Raw genomic sequence first — 24,227 nt, 5'->3', positions numbered from 1 at the left:
TGAATAAATACAGAATTCTTCACTTAATGAAAATACTTTTATTTTATCTAAGTGAGCTTAAAACTCTCAAAAACAAATGGCTTCCTGCTTAGTTTAGCATAATAACAGTTTTTAAGTCCTTTAATAGAACTGAAACATAAAACACACCATAAGTGTGTTAAGTCCGGTCCATGTAACACTTGCCCTCCCCGTAGGGTCCCATACGGTGTTGTGGTGTAACAGCAGGCTCAAGTTGTCCCAGTTTCAGGTCTGTTCTCGTCCCTTTTTCTGTCTGAAGATCAATCAGCTTCAGTTTCATCCTCACTGTTACTGGCCAGCACTTCCTGAGTAGGCACCGGCTGCATGCTCGTCTGAGGAGACGGAGGAAGCACTGATCCAAAGAAGATGGAGCGGAACTGAGGGAGGACAACAGACGGGAGGAAATCATTAAAAAACTGATTTTTGTCTAAAACCTTTAACACAGAGTTGAACAGTTTTGTCAAAGGGATGTTTCGGCCCTGTAGGAGTGAAAAGTTACCGCCTGTTCATTTTTAATGGCCTTTGTTTAGAGAGTCCATGCCCCAGGAGTGATGAGCTAACGGCTAGTTGGTGCCGTTTTAAAATGGCTCTATTTTCAATTCATGCAAAGATTTTTAATAACTCTTCACAAGACTGCCAGTTTTGTGTTATTTGCAGGCACAAACATGACCAGCAGAGGCAAACCGTTTCTTAACCGACGCATCAGGAGGTCAAATCAGGCAGGGCTTTTTTATATTTCTGCCAAAGAAATCATGTAATGTGAACCTGAAGGTGTAAAGGTTTATAAAGTGTTTGCATGAACTGCTGTGAGATATTTGACATTAGAGCTGCTTTAAGACACTTAGATCTTGACTGCACTCAGACCAGCTGTTAGATACTAATTTAAAGACCATCTATAATTCATACCTTTTACACAGACGTATATTTCAAATTGGTTGAGTTCAGAACAGGTTAGAGCTAATAGCCTCTTCTCCATCAGAGTGAAATGCTAGATCTCAAAACATGCTCCATGAAAATTATAATTAGGTTTGAACCGATTAAAACACAACAGAAGGCAGGAACAGAGAGGAAGAGAAGCAGGAGAAAACCTAAAACGCAGTTCCTCCTATCAGTGAAAACTAAAGCAAACCTTCTTATTGGGTAGTCTGTCTCCGTCTTCCTCCTCCTCACTGTGTCTCCTTATCCTGTGTCTGTCTGATGGAGTCTCTCTTGCAGCAGCTAACGAGGTAGTGGGGGGGTTTGCAGCCGAGGGCCCTGGAGCCACACTGGTATCCATGGCGATTAAATAGGAGTCTATGTCATCGTTCATAAAGTCATCAGGAGGAGGCGGTTGTTCTGCGTCCGGTCTGAGGAGACGGGCGGGAGCACACATCAGACAGATCAATGACACATGCTAAGAAGGATAATAAATATGTATGGAAACCCAAATGATGAGATAAATACATGAAAATTAAAAAGGAAATATCTTACAATCTATATTTTAGGTCAGAAGTCAAAGGAAATCCATCTGACTGAAGATTTGTTGCTTTTTAGTTTTATGCCACCTTAAATTTAAAATTAGTACCACCACCTTAAAATCTACTAAACTGCTTACGTTCTAATAAGTTTTTTATTTGTCTGAAACCAACAAAAACACTAAATCAGTGAGAAAAATCTTAATAGAAAAAACCCTAGAAAAATAAACAAACTACTTTAAATCAAACAGAGGGGCACACAGATGTTGGGGGAAAAAAACTTAAAAATGGTGATGAAAATCTAAAAATCAAACCTGTCTGTTGGTTTCATCCAAGTGTTTATAAAGAGGATATCATTATAAATGACTGGTATAATGGGGAGCCTAAGTCCCGCCCATCTACGTCCAGACCATGGGTCCGTGGAAGAAAGAAAAATAAATGCAAGTCAACGGGGCTAAATGCTGTTTCCTAATCCCGTTTGATATGTGCCATGGATTTCACATGTGATGCCGGTGAATTTTAAAGACACGTCCTGATGCCAAGAAAGTGCTTATTTTCACACAGCAGCAAAAGTTCTTTTAGGTTTTGTGTGAAAACTTGTTTAAGACTACAAATCTTCATCTCACCAATCTGACATCATCCAACCAGACATGAAGAGGATGATAGTTTAGCAAGCTATGAAACACTCTTCCAAGATGACAGAGGGAGCATTAAACGTGGAGAAAAACCACCACAGGATAAAAAATTGTTTTTCTAGCCTTCATTTTTCTTTGTTCCGGGGACTCATGAGCCAACTAGAAGAGGAGGAGGCTCCTTATTCGTCAGATCAGGTAATTATCTATTAATTGTGACCTGCTAGACGTATAACTACATCTTCTGATTGACAATAAATTAATCTCATTATTAAGTAAAGATATTCAATGACGCAAAAGAACAGCCAATCTTTAGATTCCTGATGGATTAGACTCAAACAACAACAGCTGACCTAAATCACACCAACCACCAGGTGGCAGACAAGGGTAAAGGGTGAAAACGTCCTCACCTAATTAGGGGAGAAATGTGCAAAAACGTGCTGCTAAATCCTGTTATTTAATAGAACAATTTTACCCTTTGTTGTTGTTTTTGCAGAGATTATGATCATCAGAAAGTGTGGCCAGAACAAAATTTCCCTCCAGGACGCTGTCTGTCACTGACAGCACCACGGGGCTGGGATGCAAAAAACAACATGTGCACGTCAGGACACACAACAGAAACACACCTTACATAGTAAACCAATCAGAACGCTCACCTGCCTGGCTCATCTAAATACATAGAAAGGAGGAGGCCGGTGGACTCTGCAAACGCCAACAAACCCTGACAGAGGCGATAAATCATCTACGATTATTGACAGCAATCAGCGTCCAACAGCAGATTTTAGCTGTGTTCATTCAGAGAGCCCTAAACAACTTCCAAACATCTAATTATTTATTATTTTATTAATTATTCTCACTCGTAGCTCCTTCAGGCAAAACGTGATGCTGTGATGAGCTTTGACAGCAAAATGGTCAAACTCATCTGAAGCCAAACACAGCTCTGTGAGCATGGCCCTGGACCGCTCTGGAAGAGAGAGAAAAATAATGAGGCGTGAAAATACAAAAGTGGATAACAAAAAAATAGAAACAAACAAAAATAAATAACAACTTCTGCAAACATAAACAACCTGCAGAGCATTGCTGGGTTTCATCTACCAGTTCTATTTCTTGCATCCTTCTTTATGACGTTAAAACCACTTTAATACCAGATTCTTTGGATGATCAGAACAAACAGATTCAATGAGCTGAAGCTCTGGGCTGGGAGAGAAAAGTAAAAATCTTGCCACCTGCTTCGTCCTCCACATGGTTCCTGACCCACATCCGTTCATCGCTCACTGTCACAGTCACTTCTTCCACAGATAAAGGGAAGTGAACAACTGTGTCCACCAGCAACCTACCAACAAAGAAAACAGAAATAAATTCTTCATAGTATATTTAACTAAACAAAATGCCACTTTGTTTTTAATTACACGGTTAAAAATGACAGAGATTAGTCTTTAAAAGCAGCATTATGAACATTAAGTCTAAGAAATCCAACAGAAAGAGCATAAATGCTTCATTTAAAAGTCCACAGACAGATGTTACAGACCTGGGATGGGCTCTGAATACATTGGCATAGCTATCTTTATCAAACACTGCCTGTAAGCTCTCACTGTCCTGGTAAGACAGGTTATGTGTCTTCAGGAGACCTGCAGAGAAACAAACCCTTAGAGGTCTAAATGACACACCGTAGAATAAAATGTAATGAATTCAGAGCAATTAGTCAGAAATGTGTCAGAATAAACGTGTTGTAGCTGAGGTGCAGGAGGGGCTCTGTTACCGTGTTTGCAGTGCAGCGTGAAAGTCAAGCGGTCCTTTGCTTCATCAAGCTCTATGTGACACTTTTCTACAGTTTTCTCCAAAGTCGCCACAGATCTGAACACAGTCTGCACACTCTGATTCACACACAGGGAAAAACATCTATTTAACAGAGACAGCACCATGTCCATGTTAACGTGCAGCAGAAATGAGGATTAATTAGAAGATCGTGAAGTTCTAAACTGCCTTTTGACTTTCAGAACATTTTCATAAGAAAAGTAACCCGTTTTACTCTGTAAGTCTGTCTGCAACCATCAGGAGGAAGTTTAGAGGTTTTGCAACTAATAAAAAAAAATTCACACAGGTAACCACAACAAGCCTCTGGTAGCAACACAACAGGGAAGATGACATTTGTAAATGAGCACGACAAAACTTCTAACTTCATTCAACTCATTCCGGTTCAGCAGCGAGTTAGTTACTCATAACTATAACTAACTTTGGACTGTTTGTTAAAACAACAGGTCCTTTAGCCAGGAGGTGAGCCTGAGGGCTGTAAAGGTCAGAACATTTGTAATGAATACATCTAATGACCAGACTTATACTAATGTAGCAGAACAGCTAAAAGTCACAAAAATAATTCAGCTCTAAGCTTGAGTTCCCAAACTGAAGCAGAAGTAACAATATTACATATCTACCCTGTACTCAAGAGCATGCTGGCTTCTTTACAAAATATATAGATTTATTTGTTTGACTAACACCTTTTTAAATGACATCTTTAGAATTTTGAACATTGAATATTTGTAATTTATAAATTGCCAGTTGTTCAAAAATAACCTTATGAGGCTTTACTAATCCCAAATCTACCCCCAGTAAAAGCTCAGGAGGAAAAAATCTGGTCAAACAGAGCAGAGTCAAACCACGTAGCACCATCGTTATCCAAATACTACTACTACTAAACTTTATTTATATAGCGCCTTCACATGGCCCAAGGACCAAACAAAGCACTGCACAGCAGAAATAAACATTAAAAAATAAAAACATATAAAACCATTTAAAAACCAACAAAAACATGCAGATAAAATCTAGGTGGGGCAGCAAAAAGTGCAAAGCCAACCAAATGGTTGTCTTAAAGCAAGCATACAACAGCTAAACCGTCTGCAGTGATAGAACACTATGGGACCTAAAATTTGAAATCATCCATTAGTTTTTTAAATTGCTTCCAATTAGTCAGATGTCCTTGTGACCATTAAAAGTGATTTTATGTGACAGTTAAAGCTCTGTGAGCATCTTTCAGAGATTTTCTTTGGACTTTGGCTGCTTATTTACTAATTTCCACCCCAGTCTCTGTCATTTTTAAACAAATGTTTATCCCATTACTGCATGTTGATGTGGAAGAACTCAATTTTCTATTTTACTGCCTCTTCTCACACAAATAACTTTACAATTCAGACTCTAAACAGCTTCTATTCTCACACCTTTATTGCCATCTTGCAGCGGAAGTTGACCTCTTTACGGATGTTGTACCTGCATGAGAAATGAGATGGCCTTTAAGTTCTCCCATGAATGTGCTGTTCACTGACCCAATCTAAATTCCACACAGAGAGGGGAGAGTCTGCACCTGCTGAAGAAGAGCGGTGCGAACAGGAAGCATGCGTACGCCGACCGAGAAGAGTTCACGGACCGCAGGGCCAGCTACGAGAGAGAGAGAAAAACAACAAATTCAGCACTGTTCATTGACGCAAAGTGTGCACCAACAGGAAGCAACCAGACTACATGCACGGCAGGAAGTGTCGGTTTATCAAAGCATCAGTTCAGCTCACCCCGTCACCCTGCGGCTCCACGTACAACTCGTCTCCGATCCTGGACAGGGAGTGGATGGCTTTGGCCAGCACTGGACGGTACACACACACATACACACACACACGCACGCACAGCCACACAGTTAATGTCAACGATTCATTATTTTCGCTGTCAAACCAACCGACACGGTTCGCTACCTTTCACGTTTCCTCCAGTCACCACACACTGCATTTCTACTAACTTTTCCGTTAAGTTAGCAAATCAAGAAAAATGTTAGACAAAACTAGCATCCACCACCGCGAAGAAAAACGGTTAGGGTTTAATGAAGTGTCCAGGGAACACGAGTCTTCCTGTCAAAAACATTGTTTTCTTCTTATTTTGTAACAAAAAAAAATATATATATATATTTTATCAGCGGTAACTTCGGCTCAACCCCATCCTTCTTGCCTCTTGTTTACGCCGCCATAACCCATTTCCGCATTATGGACCAATCAGGGAGAGGGAAGAACCGAAACGAACGTGGGTTCTGTAAGCGCATGCGCAATCCGTTTACACACGTTTACTGATTTTTTTTTTTGAAAATAAAACGATGTTTATGTGTAATTTAACTATCTAAATATATAAGCCATTATATTAAAATAATTGTTTATAATGAGGGAACATATTAGTTACGTATTTAATAATATTTTTTAATGACTAATAAAAAAGCAACATTAGTTAATTCCTGTGTTTATGTTTTTTAACATATTTATAAACATAAACCAATGACCTAGCCGACTCGTTCCTTTCTTTTTTTAAATGTTGACTTAGACAACAAGCAACTCAAAGTTTATCTGGATTCTTCTTGTTTTATACCTCAGAGTCTATCAGAAGAATTAAATCTGAACGTACTGTATGTCTCAAAACAGGCTGGGCCAACCAATCACAGCATTACAAAGAAGATGAATGATTTAGTTCAGAGAATTTAGAAGGAACAGGTTATTCCAAATATGCTTTCTTATTTGTTTCATTTTGAAGAAGCATGCTATTAATAGCTGTAATTAGCAGAGTAGACTCAGTGTTGAGAAAGAGGGTGTACAGGTCCTTCTAAAAAAATTAGCATATTGTGATAAAGTTCATTATCGTCTGTAATGTACTGATAAACATTAGACTTTCATATATATTAGATTCATTACACACACAACTGAAGTAGTTCAAGCATTTTATTGTTTCTAATATTGATGATTGCATACAGCTCATGAAAACCCAAAATTCCTATCCCAAAAATTTTGCATATTTCATCCAACCAACAAAAGAAAAGTGTTTTTAATACAAAAAAAGTCAACCTTCAAATTATTATGTTCAGTTATGCACTCAATACTTGGTCGGGAATCCGTTTGCAGAAATGACTGCTTCAGTGTGGGGGGGCATGGAGGCAATCAGCCTGTGGCACTGCTGTGTCATGTTCTGAGGAAGGTGTCTAACCCAAGACATGCAGAATCAACCCAGGAGACAGTATAATGAAAAATAATATTTTTATTCGTGGATAACGGTAACTGAGGGCGCACTGGGAATTCCAGTGGACAGGGGAAACGCAGTGTTGGGGTAAAATGAGTTCAGCGAGTGAGGGGATGGGTAACGAGCCGGGGGTATCCAGGTGTGCGGTTCCAGAGCTGGAGAGGGAGCGGGTAGTCGTTGGAGAGCGGGTTGGTCAGAGGTGAATGGATGACGTGGCGTGTGAGCAGAGCAGAGTCCTATTAAGCGTGGTGAGGGAATAATCCAGAGACGAGGAGAACCTGAGGTCAGAGATCCAAGAGACGTAAAGTCACAAAAGTCCCAGGAAAAGGTACACATAATAATGTTCACAAAAACCAAGAGCCAAGTACGAGGGCTGGAAACTACCAGTCAGTAGCAATCATCCGGCGTCGAGTAGTGTCACCTTCCTCCTTAAGAAGTCAACCTGCTGATTAGCTGATCAGGTGCAGCTGCCGCTCCCTCTCCTGCAAGACACAACTCAGAGATCTCATGTAGAGAGACGAGTACTCACCCACGGCTCATGACATGCTGAGGTGTTATGGAGGACCAGGATGCTTCGGTAGCAGCCTTAAGCTCATCCAGAGTGTTGGGTCTTGCGTCTCTCAACTTTCTCTTCACAATAACCCACAGATTCTCTACGGGGTTCAGGTCAGGAGAGTTGGCAGGCCAATTGAGCACAGTAATACCATGGTCAGTAAACCATTTACCAGTGGTTTTGGCACTGTGAGCAGGTGCAAGGTTGGGCTGAAAAATGAATTCTTCATCTCCATAAAGCTTTGCAGCAGATGGAAGTATGAAGTGCTGCAAAATCTCCTGATAGCTAGCTGCATTGACCCTGCCCTTGATAAAACACAGTGGACCAACACCAGCAGCTGACATGGCACCCCAGACCATCACTGACTGTGGGTACTTGACACTGGACTTCAGGCATTTTGCCATTTCCCTCTGCCCAGTCTTCCTCCAGACTCTGGCACCTTGATTCCCGAATGACATGCAAAATTTGCTTTCATACGAAAAAAGTACTTTGGACCACTGAGCAACAATCCAGTGCTGCTTCTCTGTAGCCCAAGTCAGGCTCTTCTGCTGCTGTTTCTGGTTCAAAAGTGGCTTGACCTGGGGAATGCAGCACCTGTAGCCCATTTCCTGCACACGCTTGTACACGGTGGCTCTGGATGTTTCTACTCCAGACTCAGTCTACTGCTTCCGCAGGTCCCCCAAGGTCTGGAATCGGTCCTTCTCCACAATCTTCCTCAGGGTCTGGTCACCTCTTCTCGTTGTGCAGCATTTTCTGCCAAACTTTTTCCTTCCCACAGACTTCCCACAGAGGTGCCTTGATACAGCACTCTGGAAACAGCCTATTCATTCAGAAATTTCTTTCTGTGTCTTACCCTTTTGCTTGAGGGTGTCAATGATGGCCTTCTGGACAGCAGTCAGGTCGTCAGTCTTACCCATGATTGCGGTTTTGAGTAATGAACCAGGCTGGTAGTTTTTAAAAGCCTCAGGAATTTTTTGCAGGCATTTAGAATTAATTAGTTGATTCAGATGATTAGGTTAATAGTTCGTTTAGAGAACCTTTTCATGATGTGCTAATTTTTTGAAATAGGAATTTTGGGTTTTCATGAGCTGTGTGCCAAAATCATCAATATTAGAAACTATAAAAGGCTTGAACTACTTCAGTTGTGTGTGTAATGAATCTAATATTCAGGCTGCATGGTGGTGCAGTGGTTAGCACTGTTGCCTCGCAGCACGAAGGTCGCAGGTTCGAAACTCGGCTGCTGCCTTTCTGCGTGGAGTTGCGTGTTTTCCCCATGCCTGCGTGGGTTTCCTCCGGGTACTCTGGTTTCCCCCACAGATCACAACATGCCCTACAGGTTATAAATTGTAAGTCGCTTTGGATAAAAGCGTCTGCCAAATGAATAAACATAAACATAAACATAATATATATGAAAGTCTGATGTTTATCAGTACATTACAGAAAATAATAAACATTATCACAATATGCAAATTTTTTGAGAAGGGCCTGCATGTTGTCAGTCAGTGAGAGACAGGAAGGGTGAACTAAAACACAGACAGAGAAACTCACAGAGTCAGAGGGAGGGTTACTGTCAGAGCAAAGTTATCTCACCTCACTGGTCTTTCTTGTTTGTCTGCTTCAGTGCGTATAGTCTAAGGGACAAAAACCATCTCTCCTCCCATCACTGGGGAGATAAGAGGAAGCTGGAGAATAAGTGTGACTAAAGCCAGCTTGTGTCAAATTTTGGATTTTCGGTGGAAGGAAGATACTTCAAATGGACAGAAGACCATAAAGTGTTTAATGTTTGTCCACTTGTGCCAAAACCACAGAAAACGTTAAGAATTCGGCTGGATCTCGGCCAGACTTCTGATGAAAACAAGCAGCAAGAAAACGTGAGCCTGGATTCTGTTTGCATTGTTATGTATGATTGGAAAAAGATCAGGATGTCCAAAAAGGAGGGAAGCAGCCCTGACAGGAGCTGGACATGATTTCCACACAGGTAATTACTTCTGATGTGAACCCTAACCGGCGTGGAACCCATTCCTGTTAAGCTGGTGCTCTGTACACGTGCGTTTATATTTAACTGAAAGACTTTACTCACTGACGTGTGGTTTCCCAGATGTCTCAGTCAAAAGACTCTCAAGCTTTGCTGCAGTCTATGCTGCAGAAGCTGAAGCTTCAGTCAGGAAGAGATGGTCATATGTACGGACCTGCACCAGTACCCGATGCAGCAGCTTGCACACTGGGACTAGATAAGCTGACAGGAGCTCCGAACCTCCAGGTGGTGGACAACAACCCTGTGAATGTGTTTGGGTGTAAAAACACTCCATCCAAGGACCTCACAAATCCCACTGCAAACTCAAAACAACAATCAGAACCTGGCGATAAAGTGGACGGGAGTCTAACTTCCTTTTCTTCCCGGAAAGTCACCACTGGTGAGAGCAGGGTGCTGGGACCAGTAGCACAATCTGGGTTTGTCCCACCTCTTCCTCCTAAAACCACCAAGAATGGTAATTTTGTTTTCTTCAAGAGGGCTGATAGTGAGAGGGGAAGGTTTAGCAGCTCTGCACTGGCAAACCACGCGCCCCTTCATGCAAACACTGCTTTAGGCATGAGTCCAAATCAGAGCCAGGTCCAGGACTTCACACCCACATGGTTTCCTCCTCACAGCGCTGGTGAGAAGCACAAAGTGCTGCACCAGGAAAACGAAGGAATCGGTAGTTTGAGACTAAGTGATGATTTGCAGATTTTCTCGAGCAACCAAGCAACGATCAGGAAAAATCAGCGGCCGTCTGAGAATAAAACAAGAAGATGGACACAGAGGATTAAGGAAAGATGGAAGGATAAATACAGAAAAAAGGACAAAGAGGACGGAGGGACAGTGACCCAAAGGACAGAGCAAGGCGCTCAAGTGAGCACATTTCCATTTTGCTTCTTTTCTTCTTTCAGGGTTTCTTCAGTTCTTGTAAAGGATCGGCTTATTTGTCTCATAGATTTCAGCTTCAGCTCAGAAGACGACAGCAGGAATCAACACACCAACTAACCACAGGGACACAACCATTCCTTCATGGGACAGCTGCTCTCCCAACAACATGACCACAGAAGACCACACTAATGGCAACAATAGCAGGTAATCAGCTAAGGGTTCTCTCTTAGGTTAAAGCCATTCTGTATTTGTTCTTTTACTGTAACATTATGGAGATATGATAGATATTTAAAGGGGACATATTATGCAAAACCCAACTTTTGCACCCTTTTGTGCTACCATGTGGTCTCTACTGCCCCAATAGGAGAATCTTTTGTGACATCATTGTTTACGTTTCTCCCATTGTATCACAGGAGTGTGTGGCAAGAAACAACATATTTTGCCTATAATTCGGTTGTTTTGCATATTTAGAGGAGGATTTAGTGAAGCAGATGGTTCTTGCTGTGTGGTTGGCTGTGGGAGGCTTGATAAAAAGTTTTAATGGGATTTCCTCCATAAACGACCGCAAAATATGAAAGAGATGATAGGAAGCGAGTTGAACTCTCCAAAGACAGCCTGCTCAGTCCTTGTGACTAAGTATTTGTTAATTAGAGAAGATGTTTTTAAAAACGTTCATCTTCGTGTATTTTTAAATCCACTGAGTCATGTTGATTTTGCGTTCTGTTTCAGGTGTCTCAACCCGTGATCACTATAATAATAAATGCAGAAATAAATAAGGACACAGATTAACTGCTTTGCAGCCGCTGTGAGGATTTATCCGTTTTCTTTGGCCATCACCCACAGATGATTTAAACAACGCTGTAACTCTGCTTGTCTGAGCTGACTGCTGCTATTAGCACGACCACGGCTTTCCGTTTTTAGAAGAGATCGGATCAGCTTTCCTTAAAACAAAATAATTGTAGGCCTCCAGACGTTTAAAAGCCTTTAATTTTTCTTAAGTCAAGAGCTCAGGGCTTTCTGATGAATAGGAATAAATGTCTCTTCAGCTGATTTGTGGAAAAAAACTCCAGCGAATGGGACAGAAGTTTTCTGTCATCTCAGAGCTCATACAGGCTTGTAATGACTTTAATTTTGTCTTCAATACAGATTTTAAGCTTCTCTTTAAACCTCCTCCTGTCTTTAGAGTCGCTAAAGTGTTTATATATCAGCGATTTTACCCTCAAACTCTCTTAAAAGTTTATGCCGCGTATTGATAACAGGACATTTTCTATTCGTTTTTGCCACTCGCGCATGCACGCAAAGATGAGAAAAATATCAACAAAGATCATATTACCACTCCGCGCGTGAAAACGAACCATCAGTCTGTTTTCTGTCAGTGTTTGTTTTAGGAATTATGTGCCTAAAACAATCTGTTTAAAAAGTACCTGTGTGTGTCATCATTATCCTGAAGCAACATTAACAAAAACACAAAGTGAATGACATCAGTCTTCAGTTTATAAATAAATACATGAATTTTATACATTTGACATACGTGACCAGTAAACACAAAATTAACTAGGCTGCCCGCTCCAAATACAGAACACTTTTAGTATAATTATAGAAGAGGAAACTAGTTTAAAGAGCAAGTCACCCCCTACCAGAGTATTACTCCAATCCCACTTCCTGTTTGAAAAATGCAACAAATGCTGTTGCCTAGCAGACCGAGAAGGAGGAGCCGCTAACAAATACACACACACACACACACACACAGGCTCAAAACGACATTGTGACATCATATGGTACCAACTAACGTTAGGGTACCTCTTAGCCAACAGTGATGGCAGATTTAAATTCAACTACAGTGCAGTTTTTACCTGACAACAGCACAACACTGACAGTTTCAGGCAGAAAATTTTAATTTTAACTAAAAGGCACTAAAGTGCTAAACTATTGACTACACGTGTCTGCAGCACAATTAAACATGCATTTATATAGTTTATCAGAAAAAAAAGTTGATTTGGGGGTGACTTGCTCTTTAAAGAAAAGTACAAGAGTATTGAGTGGAGAGAAAAATAGCAACTGAGGTTGTTTTTTTCCCAATTTAGCCTGGCTTCTACAAGTTCTAGCCCAGTGTACTTGTGAGGAGATTTAGCACACATAAGTGGGGCTCATAGAAAACTATATTTAAAAAGTTACGTGTCAACTAGCTTACGAACGTTAGCTTACGTTGTCCCTGCTCCTGCTCACTGATGTAAACAAGTTGCCGACTTTGCCAGAATCACCCTGCTGAATTTATAACATTATGTGATAAACAGCTTTCACTTTACAATGGAGCTGATTAAAAAAACTTCAAAAAGTCTGCATCCCTACCAGTTTTTGTTGCTGGCAAGGTCACCGGCTTGAGATCCTACTCACACACTGGGATGAGAAGACATCTCATAACGGTGATGCTCATCATACTAAATAAAGAACATAACTTTAACACAAGTAGTCCTACACTGAAACTATATTATTAAATTATTACCTTGCATTTCACAACAATGGACAGTACTGCACTTCCTCCATGGTGAAATATGTAATCAATTCTAAATATGTATAAACACATCAATCAATCAAACTTTATTTGTATAGCACTTTTCATATACAAGAAATACAGCTCTGAGTGCTTTACAGGTTAAAATCACCCAACATAACCCAACATAACCCATAATCCCATCATTTCCCCCAAAATATAAAAAGTTGCGCCCCCCCCCCCAATCCCACAACCCATACGCACACACACACACACACACACACACACACACACACACACACACACACACAAACAACAAATACACACATGCACACACACAAAACTTAATAAAAAAATAACATCATAAGTAAACACTTGGCCGAGTTCAGATGGGTTACGTAACGAATGACATGCCATCAGGTGAGCCATCTGCCTCGGTAGTAGTCTATCGACGGCAGCAGCAAAGGCACCACCCAGGGCTTCCAGGGAGGCAAAAAACCCCACCACCACCTAAGCACTCCCCGAGGTGTGCCCAGGCTGCCACAGTCGACCACCACCCCCAAGGCAGAGGGCCCCACAGAGAAAAACATTGGCACGACCAAATAAGTAACATAAAAAATATAAGAGCTATTATGGATAGTAAAATAACTAAAAAAGTGCTTAAAAGATAGTAAAGCACTAAGACATAAATGTCTAATAAAACTAAAATATAAATAATAAAATAAAAATAAAACAAGCAATGCAGCTAAAACAGATGTCAATTAAAAGCTATGATAAAAAGGTGAGTCTTAAGCCTGCTCTTAAAACCCTGAACATTCTCTATGACCCTGAGGTCCTCTGGCAGCCTGTTCCAGAGACGAGGGCCACAAAATTGGAAGGACGCCTTGCCATAGTTATGTGTCCACATCACATGTATCATTTCAGGTCCATCACAGTCGGTCCCTGTCAACGTTAATCTTACCCTGTAAAATGCATTCGCTGCAAATCACAAAATACTTTGAGGGTTGCTAGTCCGTTTGATTGATCCCTGCAGTTCAGCTCCATCCTCGGTCTCCATCAAAGTTATTTAAAAAAAAAAAGACGAGTTGAGTTTACATCCTTGTTTGTTAGTGCAGCTAACCGCGCAGCAAACTTTTACCATTTTACTGTGAAATCAACTAAATAAAAGCGATAAAAGGCTACAAAGCGCTCGTTTTGACTAGCTTCACAGTGGCTTCAACATGTGCAAACGGTCCTTCTGCCAACCATCCTGGTGAAGGGGACAGTCCCATGAGCGGGGTGACGTCACTCGCAAAGGGTCAGTAGCAGTGTGGATGAGTGTGGTATGGGTGGGCGTGGCCAGCTCCATCTTGTTTTCTTAAGTTGATAGAGCCCTGGAATGGCTCATTCTGGAAGGTACTGAAAATGTTAAGAATAAACTGCTGAGATCACTTCATGTGAGAGGGAACATAAAAAAGCGTGTTTTGTGTTGACCATAAAACTATTATAATTAAAGAAAAATGTCTAAATCTGTCCTCTTTAAGATGTTTCTAGTAATAGCTTTGAAATTATTGACTTTTTTTTACCGCTAATGTGCCAAGAAGAACGTCACCATCACCAACAGCTGTCACCACCCTTCTGATCTCACAAGGAAACAAAATCAAACATAGATATCAAAATGTAAAGGAGTTCTTTTACAAGTTATTTGTACCATGACTAATAACCCCCACAGATTTATTTATGGTTGTATTTTTAATATCGGTTGTGGTCATTTTATTTGATGTAGCATTCTTAGAAGGCAGATTCTTCATAAATGTGCTGTTATGAGTGATGGAGGTTATGTGTCCGCTTGATTTCAGGTATAACAGTGACTTTGACATCGGCCTGGGCTCGTTCAGCCTCCTGGATGAGATTCTAAAAGGTCAGGAATGGGGCAAGTTCATAAACCCCAACCTCGCAGCGCCATCAGTAAACAAGAGACCCTCAGAGGAGCCACTCATTCGACCAAATGTCCCACCAAAGCCTTATACTATCCCGTCCCTCAAGAGTCCACTCAGATCTGGGAGCAACCAGTGGAGCTCCAGTGGTACAAAGCTGTCCTTGGCAGCAGCTTCTGCTTTTCCATCAGTCCATATGGATGTTTCACAACCCAAACAACAGTTTGCTCACAGAGAGGCTGATCAGCCAGAGTCCATGGAAGATGGTCACCAATCAGGTGTGCGGCACAGAGCGAGTGGACCAGCACTGCAAATCAGACCTTCATCCTGTGTAGAGGTCAGATATTCACCTATACACCAGGAACAATAAAGCAGGATTTTATTACAACATAAACATGACGGTGACCTGGTTTTTGTTTGCAGAACGCAGATATGCTTTTCACTGCAGGCAACAGAGTTCAGACCAGCAGGAAGAGGCAGCATCAGCAGGTGGTGAGGAGAGACCAGAGGCTTCAAACTGAGAAAATGAGTGATGGAGAAAAGGCAGAAAGAGGTCAGAACATCTTCAGAAGCATCTTTGTTTTTAGTTTTGCACTGCTGTATATATTGCAATGCCGTATAAATAATGTTTAATAATTATAATCTTACAGGAAGATCTATATCTGCACCATGCCCCATCAGCTCCCAGATGATGGATGATTCAGTGGAGTCACCACACGGAAACGTGCCACCGATGTGGTCTCTAAAGTCTCCTCCTCTGTCTCCGTCCCCCTTCAATCCCGCTGGTCCGACACCTCGAGGCGTCCTCAAACACTCCACATCCCAGGATTCAGAGGCCTCAGTGGAGACGCTGACAAAAAGGGTGAGATGCTTCAAACTAAAGCGCCTCCTAGTGGCGTATGTTGTCGGCAGCTTTTAAGCATTTACTTTCACATACACCTGAATAAAGGGTGACCTCATTTATTTGCTGTCTTTCAAATGAGCTTAAAATAATTACGGTAGAATTTTTTTTTTACCTGATTGCACATTACAAAACAGAAACATGTGTTTGGATCATGAATGTGTTTTTAGAATTGTACCTGCTGTATCAAATATGCAGGATGTTGTTTGATAGGTTTTGATCAAACATTTAGTGTTAAATTAAAATAATTTAGAAGAAAAATATTTATTCCCCCAAGCAAAAAATAAATAAAAATAAAAATACATTTAAAATATATATATATAAATCTGACACCTGATAGAAATATTAACCATCTTTTCTCTTTCATCTTTGCTCCATCGTTCCATCTGCGGATTAGAGACGAGTTGAGGAGAACCGGCGGGTGACCTTTTCAGAACAAGTGATAATCATCGAGTCTGCAAGTCTGGATGTGGATTATACCGACTCAGAGGATGAAGAGGACTCTGAAACAGATGAGGAATCGCTGTCAGACCAGGCCTTTGAGGTGGAGCAGGTAGAAGCAGAGGAGGTGCCCCACATCCGCCGCTCAAATCTCCCCGCCTGGATCAAGGCTCTGAAGAAGAAGAATGCAGGAAAGAAGCACTGGTAGTGACGGCAACCCCCCCCCCCTCCCCCCCTCCCCCCCAAATAAACCAGCACGCAACATCTCAGGATGTTTTTAAAGGACTGGAGACATAGTCGTCTGGCTTTAAAATATTTTTAAAGCAGTATTTTAAAAATCAGAATGGACCAACATGCCAGCTGCATGGTAGGGTTTTCTTTTGTTGCAGCTGGCTCTCTGAACTCTTGATGCACTTTCTTCTCCCTGTTTCATTCAGAAACTGCTTTGCTGACTGGTTTTTGAGCAAATGAGAAGCATCACCGATAAGGAGCAAGCAATCTGATATTTGTTACTAATTTTTTATTTTGTGATTTTGTGTGTTCTTATCCATCAGTCTCTCCCTAGACAGCAGCAGACTACTTTGTGGTCTAATGTCTTTATTACTGACTCTCCACACATATCCTGTCTCTTGGTAATGGGTCCCTGTCCGACCTTCATGGAAATTAATCCTAGGAGAGGAAAGTCGAACGGAGACAAAGCAACAGATCTTGATGGACCTCTGGTCCTCACTGGAGCATAAGGGTTTCTCCATCAGAGACCTTCACAATATGGAACACACACACACACACACACACACACACACACACACACACACACACACACACACACACACACACACACACACACACACACACACACACACACACACACACACACACACACACACACATTATACAAATTGACTCAAGTTTGTTTTTTAAAGTTCTGTCACACAATAAATTGAGTCATGAAGATTTTATTTATTTTATTTATCAAAGTTTTTAATTGAGCTCTGCATGAGCGACTTTGGATACGTTTATGTAACGGAACAAAAGCAGGTCAGGATGAGGCTCCTGCCCCTAACAAACAAGGTTTATTAAAAATAACAAATGTAATGGCAGAAATGTCGGTGTGATGTTATACTTTTATTGTGCGGTTGGGGCTGCATGGAGGTGTTTCCTGGAAGTTGCAGGTTCAAATCCTGGCTGCAGCCGTTCTAGATTAAGTTATGTCCTCCCCTTGGTTTTTCTCTTGTTTCCGCCCACAAATCAACAACAAACATGTCAGTGTAGAGGGTAAATGTTGTTGCTTTTAAGTTTAATACATTACCTTTACTTACGACCAGTAAGCTGTGATATTCTATATAAATATAGAATATCAACCTGCTTGGTCTTTGGATGTTTAATCAGAAGATTCTAGGATTCTTTGCTTTTTCAGGGATCAGACACACTTCGTCTCAATTCAGACAGAGTCAGGTTTATAAAAGATAAGACATTTATTTTCCAAACAAATAAAAACACGACAAGTTAACCAAGGCTACTGTGATGGATGAATCTAAGTGGATGGGATGTGATGTATGCAGGGCTGGACTGGGACAAAAATTCAGCCCGGGCATTTTGACTGGAGACCGGCCAATCACCTGTTTTTTGGGAAAGACATTAAGCCTTACGCTGTTTCTGACACACACCAACGTACACTTTCTTGTTGGTAATATTTATGTATCAATCTAATAAACGTAAACCTACACCATCCTTCCTATCCTGGTATTCTAAAAAGTACTTAGTAAAAAGCAAAAAAGACCACTTGATTAAAGTAACACCCCAAACAGTCTCTAACACTTGGTAGAAACCTGACATTAAAACAGAGAGAACTATTAATCAATAATGAATATTAATATAAAAATACATTTATGGAAATTTTCATGAACTGTTTTATCAACACACCAACTAGGACATATTTTTACAATACATTTAAAAAAGAAAGGAGACAGAGAAAGGTGAGATAAAATAACTTCATTGACCATTTGAGGTCTTTTCAGTGATCGTACTGGTGCAGTATCTAGAAAGTGTGGGGAAAATGCTGACATCATATACAGTAATTACTTCTGTAACTATTTGTTAATATGTTGTTAATACGAGTTGCAGAATTTATAGCTATCCTGTTAGGGTGTGTAATTGTTGGACGGAATCTTTAACAAAACACATAATTAATAAATTATTTGTGTATGATTGTGTGCATTTAGAATATCTATATTAATGTCTCCACAAACACTAACTTATGATTATTTGTATTTAATTCTACTGTACATTTCTGAAAATTTGTTCTGAAAAATAATTAATTATTCAAAATTAATTATGAAATATTTTGTTTACAAATGAAATTCTTACCTTCTTAACTAAATATTTAACTTTAAGTAAATATTTATCATCCAAACTAAATATTTAACTTTTTAACTAAATACTTTGATTGCAAACTAAATATTTACCTTCTTAAATATATATTTAGCATCCAAACGAAATATTTAACTAATTAACTATTTTGTTTATAAACCAAATATGTATCTTCTTACCAAAATATTTCACTTTTAGCTAAATATTTCACTTGCAAACTGAGTATACATGTTTTTATAAATGTTAAATGTTTTACCAAATAGTTTGAAGTTGAAACATTTCTCAATGAATTAACAATAACTTTGAAATATTAATTCCCTTTTAATTTCTCATATGACAGGCTAAATAACCAACATTATTGTTAATTTTAACTGTGTAACTTTACAAACAGCATCTCATGGAGGACAATATAAATTGAACTTTGAAGTTCTATTTATGTCCAATTTATGTGTTTATTTGAATAGTCGTAAATCACATCATTGGGAGAAGATTTTCACATATTTATCACTATTTTACTAGTCTATTAATAGTTTTTTCAATACTTTCTGCATAACCGGCCCTTTAAGAGCATTCATGATCTTTATGTGGCCAAAAATAAAAATGAATTTGACATCCCTGATTTAAGTTCTACACATTTAAAATGAAAATAAGAAATAAAAGTACTTCTGTCCCCCCCCCCCACCCCCACCCCACCCCCCACCCCCGCCTTATATCTGGCCCCAGGCAAAACTGTTAGAGCCTCCCTGCACAGTCACCAGCCTTCTATCAGCTACGTAAAAAAGAATCCTGGTGACATTTGTTCATAACTTTTCTTCAAGTCATTCATGTAATCTAAAATGTAAACAGTTTCTCAAGTAACTGTTCAGCTGCTTGGATGATTGATTCTGGACATCTACTATTTCTTCTCGATGTTTCTCTCTCATCAGATGCAAACTGACATCATGACCAGCAGCTTTTACAGCAAACATCGGCTAATAAACGGATCCGCTGATGATCAAATGCACCTGAGTTTAGATGTCACCCGCCTTTATTGCCAATAAAACAAAAAGAAGAAAAAAATGGTGGGGAATGAGGAGACGGCCAGTGTTGTAACTTGTATTTCTCCTCCTCCTCCCTCTTTTCTTCTCCAACCTGTCGCTGGGCTGAGGCTCCATCACTTCCTAAATTGATTTTACTTGAACCTTCACTACCAAACAACTGTGAGATTTTAACACATGTGCCAGCATCTGTCTGAAGGGCCAGTTTCTTTTTTAATCGAATTTTCTCCGTTCCTCCTTTCCGTTTTTTTGTTCTCCGTTTTGTTTAGCTCGTCTGTCTGTTTACTGAGACTCACAAACTGGCGGGTGCTTCAGACCTCTGGCTATTGGTCCAGCCCAGAGTGTATTATGACCAATTGGCCAATCCACCAACTTTCACGAGGCGTCGCGTGGCACGGCGCGGACAAGTTGTCTGCAACAACTAGAGGCCAGAAAAAAAAAACAGACACACCGGCCCATAAAAGATGAAAGGGTCGGCAGTCCGCTGTGCCCTATGGTCAGTCCAGCGTTGGATGTATGGTGATTGAATGGTGTGTTTATCAGAACCTTGTATAGAAGAACTGAGTTCTGGGTGTGAAAAGGAAATGGTTTGCATTAAAGTATGAAGTTGATTCCTATCAAAATGGCATCAGACGCAATCATATGTGTCTACCTCACCCTTTCTTTGGAGACCCTGTTCGCGGATGCGGCGGTCAGGGTGGTCGGATGACCTCTGGGCACCGAGGTTCAGTAGATTAACCGCAGCACCGACGCTCCAGTCCAGAGATGTCACCAGGCACACAGGTTGGAACTAGTTTGCGTCTAGAGCAGCTGTTTCTGATTAGCTGAAGGAACTGTTTTGCTGTGTCAGCTGTAGGGAGCTTTAAGCTTGTTGAAAGCTTGCCAAGTGATGCGATGGCTAGAGAGTTTTCCTCCGATGGCCAGAGTTAGCTATATTAACAGGATGCTGAATCTCCCAGAATGCTGGAATGCTGGAAAGCTAGAATTAGGGAATGGTGAATGATGAATCACTCCTCAGTGATTCTGTTTTAATATTCTCATATTATGATTTACTTGGCCAATCGGAACATGCCATGTTAAGGGGTGTTAACAACAAACCCTCAGAACATCACGCCTTCTTTCAGATACAGCATGCTCTGATTTGTGGCTTAGAAAATATCTATGTGCAGTAATTACTTTAACTTTAATTTATCCCTAATGAACATTGTGTCTGAGTGTAGATAATGATTCACTTGTTTAACCAAACTATTAATTTAAGCACAGATTAATCAAAACATTATTATTATTCATCAACCATCATTGTTCATTCGACCATATAATTATTTACTATTATAATGGTTCAGTTCTTTATTCTGTGCAGGACAGCCTAGATAAGCAGACAGGCTTGGCAGAGAGGAACCTTGAGAAGCGAAAATGATGTTGACAATACGTTATCATGTGTTTAAAGCTGCAGAGGTCTGGACTCCAGCTGAAGGAATGGCAGAATCCAGCAGATTAAAGGTAACAAATGTAGACTCCTGTCTCCATATGACCAGATACTTAAGAGACCAAACTGTACATGAAAAACTGACCATTTGGGACGTTTGATCAGGTTAATCAGTCCTTTGGTTTGTGTCTGGTTGTTTGTCTCTGTGTATCCCTGAGATGGACTGAAATTAAAGCCTCTCTCGGGTTTTAGACGGCTCAAATCCTTTGGCGGTATAATTGTTGTCAAAAAGTAAAGGATTTATTGACACAATAAAGATGGTCTTAGCTTGCAAAAGTTACAAATATAAATTTAACACAGATTTTTCCAAGATGTGTGGAAAATGTTTTTTTTTTAAACTAAACACCTGTGTAGCGGAATATAGTTGGTATATTCTTACACTTATTAAGGTACAGAGGTTAATCTTACCTTAGAATCAGAAGAGGTTGTTTTTACCACAGGGAATTTTATTCAAACACTTTGTATTGACTTAGAGACAAGAAAAGAGAAATATGGGACGTTTAAGAATATTTATTTTTATAATTATTTGAAACAATCACCAGGACTAACTCTCTAATGATGGATGAATATGGATTTGGATGCTGAAGTGTTGGTGTGTGTGTGTCAGTTCAGAATCTCCTTCTGGTGCAGGCGAGTCTGAGGGCAAGATGTTGTTTTGACTAACTAACCACGAGGGACTTCAGAAAGAGACATGAAACGCCATCTATGCCGAGTTTACGTACCTTCGGAGACTCCCGTGTGTGATCCGGAATGCCAGGTCATGGACCCTCCTTTGGTGCTGGAACTGATAGCACAGCGTCTGCAGCACGACAAACCAGTCTACGGATCGAATCCCGGTAGCAACGGCAGGTGTCAGCGTCGCGTAGAGAGTTCAGCTTTTATTCTGAAGGAACCGTCGTCTTGTTGATAAAATGACAGAATTTTCCAGCTTGACAGTTCTCAGCTTAAAAGTAGAAAATACAGCTGGCCAGTCTGCACTTCACTTAATGATGATGGATTTGAGCGCTGGTTGAGTCCTTGGTTGGAACTGCGTCGAACCAAGTTGAACTACGTTGAATGCTTTGTTGGGACTGACCTAAAATGGCGTTGTTCTGTTTCATTAAACCCAATTGTTTATGATTCTTAGCGAATCGGAGTGAACAGATTAACTAAACACCACAGAACTCTGCCCCGCAACAGAACGGAAGTTCTGATTGGATGAGTGAACAATGTGTCATGTGTTCATCTTATGTGGATCAGGATGTCTAGCTCAGTTAGTCCTGTTATTCATTAAAACACATAAATCATAACATTGTGATTTCACAGACCAGTCACCTGATTATTATTGACCAACAGTTGTTTTGATTAGCTTTATTAGAAATAAAGTTCTTTGATTAACTAATGAAAAGCGTTCTTCGTCCTTCTTCTGTCTTCTTTGCTAGAATGTAAACATCAGAAGCAAGCGCATGACCTTGGCAATTTATGCACACTGTCACTGTGTCAAAGGGCAGCTGTTAAGGGCAGAAAATCGCATATCCATAACGCTACACCTGAAATCATTAGAAAATTCAAGAATATTTAACAATGAATTAAGAAACTAATTTATTAGTTTGAATGGTCAGAATCAGAGTTCACTAGACGAGCTTCTTAATTTAGAAAAACAGAGTACAGCTGTCACTTCCATTACATGCATCATATTGATTTATTTGTTATTAAGTTAGTGAATCGATTCTTGTGGCTAACTTCACCTCCTCTGATGTTTTTTGCCTGTGAGATTTCTTCTCAAATCACATCCAGGACCATTAAAAGGCTCTTCAGTTAATTTTTTTATGCCACTTAACTCCTCTGCCACCGTCGCCCCAAATATAAATATAAAATTGTGAGATGAAATGATGGAAATAAATTAAAGAAATAAACAGAAAACAATCCAGCAGTCATTCTGAAGGCTAAAAGAGAAAACACATCAGTCCATTAGTGCATAGTAAACTTCTCATGATGACCCAGAAGTGCCCATTTACAAACCACACACACACACACACACACACACACACACACACACACACACACACACACACACACACACACTCTCACACACACACACACACACACACACACACACACACACACACACACACACACACACACACACACACGTAGCGTTGTTAATCCAAATAACTAGAAGTTAACGCCGTTGCTACTCAGCTTTGTTAAATCCTGAGAAAGATCAAACGAATTGGCATAGAAGTTCATACACCAACTGGCTTGGTCTATATTTAATGAAAAGATTAATATTTAATTTAAGAGATTTAAATTAATAGCAAAAGTTTATTAATTCAGAAGCTCTAAAGAGATCTTTGCTCATTCAATGACCAAATGCACCACTCTGTGTTTTATTTCAAAGAAGAGTCAGGTTTAAAAAGTTAAGAATTTATTACTAACAATTTAAAGATGACCATTCAAAAAACAATTCATAAAAGGCTTTGGCATTAAAGCAATCTGTGTCTGGATGAAACTAAAAATGAAGTGTGTGTGTGTTTGAATGTGTAGGTCTCAGAAGGTTCTATCTTAGAGAGAGAAAAACGCGTTCTGGGTGAAAGAATTTGGTTTGCAGTTAAGCTAAATTATTTCTTAATAAAAGAGGCATTCAGACGCAATCTTGTGTTCTACCTCACCGTTCAGACGACCTCTGTTCAGATCCGGAGGTCAAGGGAGGATGTTGATCAGCCTCTGGGTACTCGGTCCGGTAGGGAAGACCAGTGGTACCGACTCTCTGGTCCTATAGCTGCTGCAGGCAAACAGGTGTGGAATTGGTTTGCGTCTGAGCTGATTCTTAAGGAATCTCGTAGCGTCGGCTTTGCTGCAGATGGCGTTTCTGTTGAAGCAGTTCTATCAGCGTGACAGAAAGCTTTGGTAGAGGTTTTGAACGGCCGACTCGATCCTCTGGACTCTCGTTGCCACGGAGAGAATTTGGTGAGCTCAAGAACTGAACTTGAACTGAGGAGTTAGGTTT

The 24,227-nt window shown here is 40.3% G+C and overlaps 2 protein-coding genes across 3 annotated transcripts; one reads left to right on the top strand and one right to left on the bottom strand.

Moving 5' to 3' along the window:
* Positions 1–23: 23 nt before the first annotated feature.
* Positions 24–6,100, bottom strand: rad9a (RAD9 checkpoint clamp component A). The gene is made up of 12 exons (XM_015945995.3): positions 5,839–6,100; positions 5,662–5,732; positions 5,460–5,533; positions 5,317–5,365; positions 3,864–3,978; positions 3,633–3,732; positions 3,331–3,437; positions 2,962–3,068; positions 2,761–2,825; positions 2,580–2,678; positions 1,148–1,364; positions 24–395 (listed from the first exon to the last, which is right to left on the bottom strand). Exons 1-12 carry the CDS (start codon positions 5,870–5,872, stop codon positions 279–281), a joined length of 1,155 nt encoding a protein of 384 aa, XP_015801481.1. The 5' UTR covers positions 5,873–6,100; the 3' UTR covers positions 24–278.
* On the top strand, positions 5,638–17,855 carry zgc:113229 (uncharacterized). Of its 2 annotated transcripts, none has more exons than XM_054739099.2 (8): positions 5,638–5,739; positions 9,500–9,669; positions 9,790–10,581; positions 10,664–10,800; positions 14,926–15,340; positions 15,427–15,556; positions 15,654–15,865; positions 16,302–17,855. In XM_054739099.2, the coding sequence occupies exons 2-8, from the start codon at positions 9,655–9,657 to the stop codon at positions 16,551–16,553; spliced, it is 1,953 nt and encodes a 650-aa protein (XP_054595074.2). In that variant the 5' UTR covers positions 5,638–5,739; positions 9,500–9,654; the 3' UTR covers positions 16,554–17,855. The 2 variants fall into 2 exon arrangements, with proteins under 2 accessions (XP_054595074.2, XP_015801508.3); XM_015946022.3 differs by having other exon boundaries at positions 5,646–5,739; positions 9,313–9,669.
* Positions 17,856–24,227: the final 6,372 nt, after the last annotated feature.

The sequence above is a fragment of the Nothobranchius furzeri genome, chromosome 1 (assembly GCF_043380555.1).
Source record: "Nothobranchius furzeri strain GRZ-AD chromosome 1, NfurGRZ-RIMD1, whole genome shotgun sequence".
NCBI lineage: Eukaryota > Metazoa > Chordata > Actinopteri > Cyprinodontiformes > Nothobranchiidae > Nothobranchius > Nothobranchius furzeri.
The sequence above is the reverse complement of the archived record's forward strand: the minus strand, read 5'-3'. Positions and strand labels throughout refer to the sequence as shown.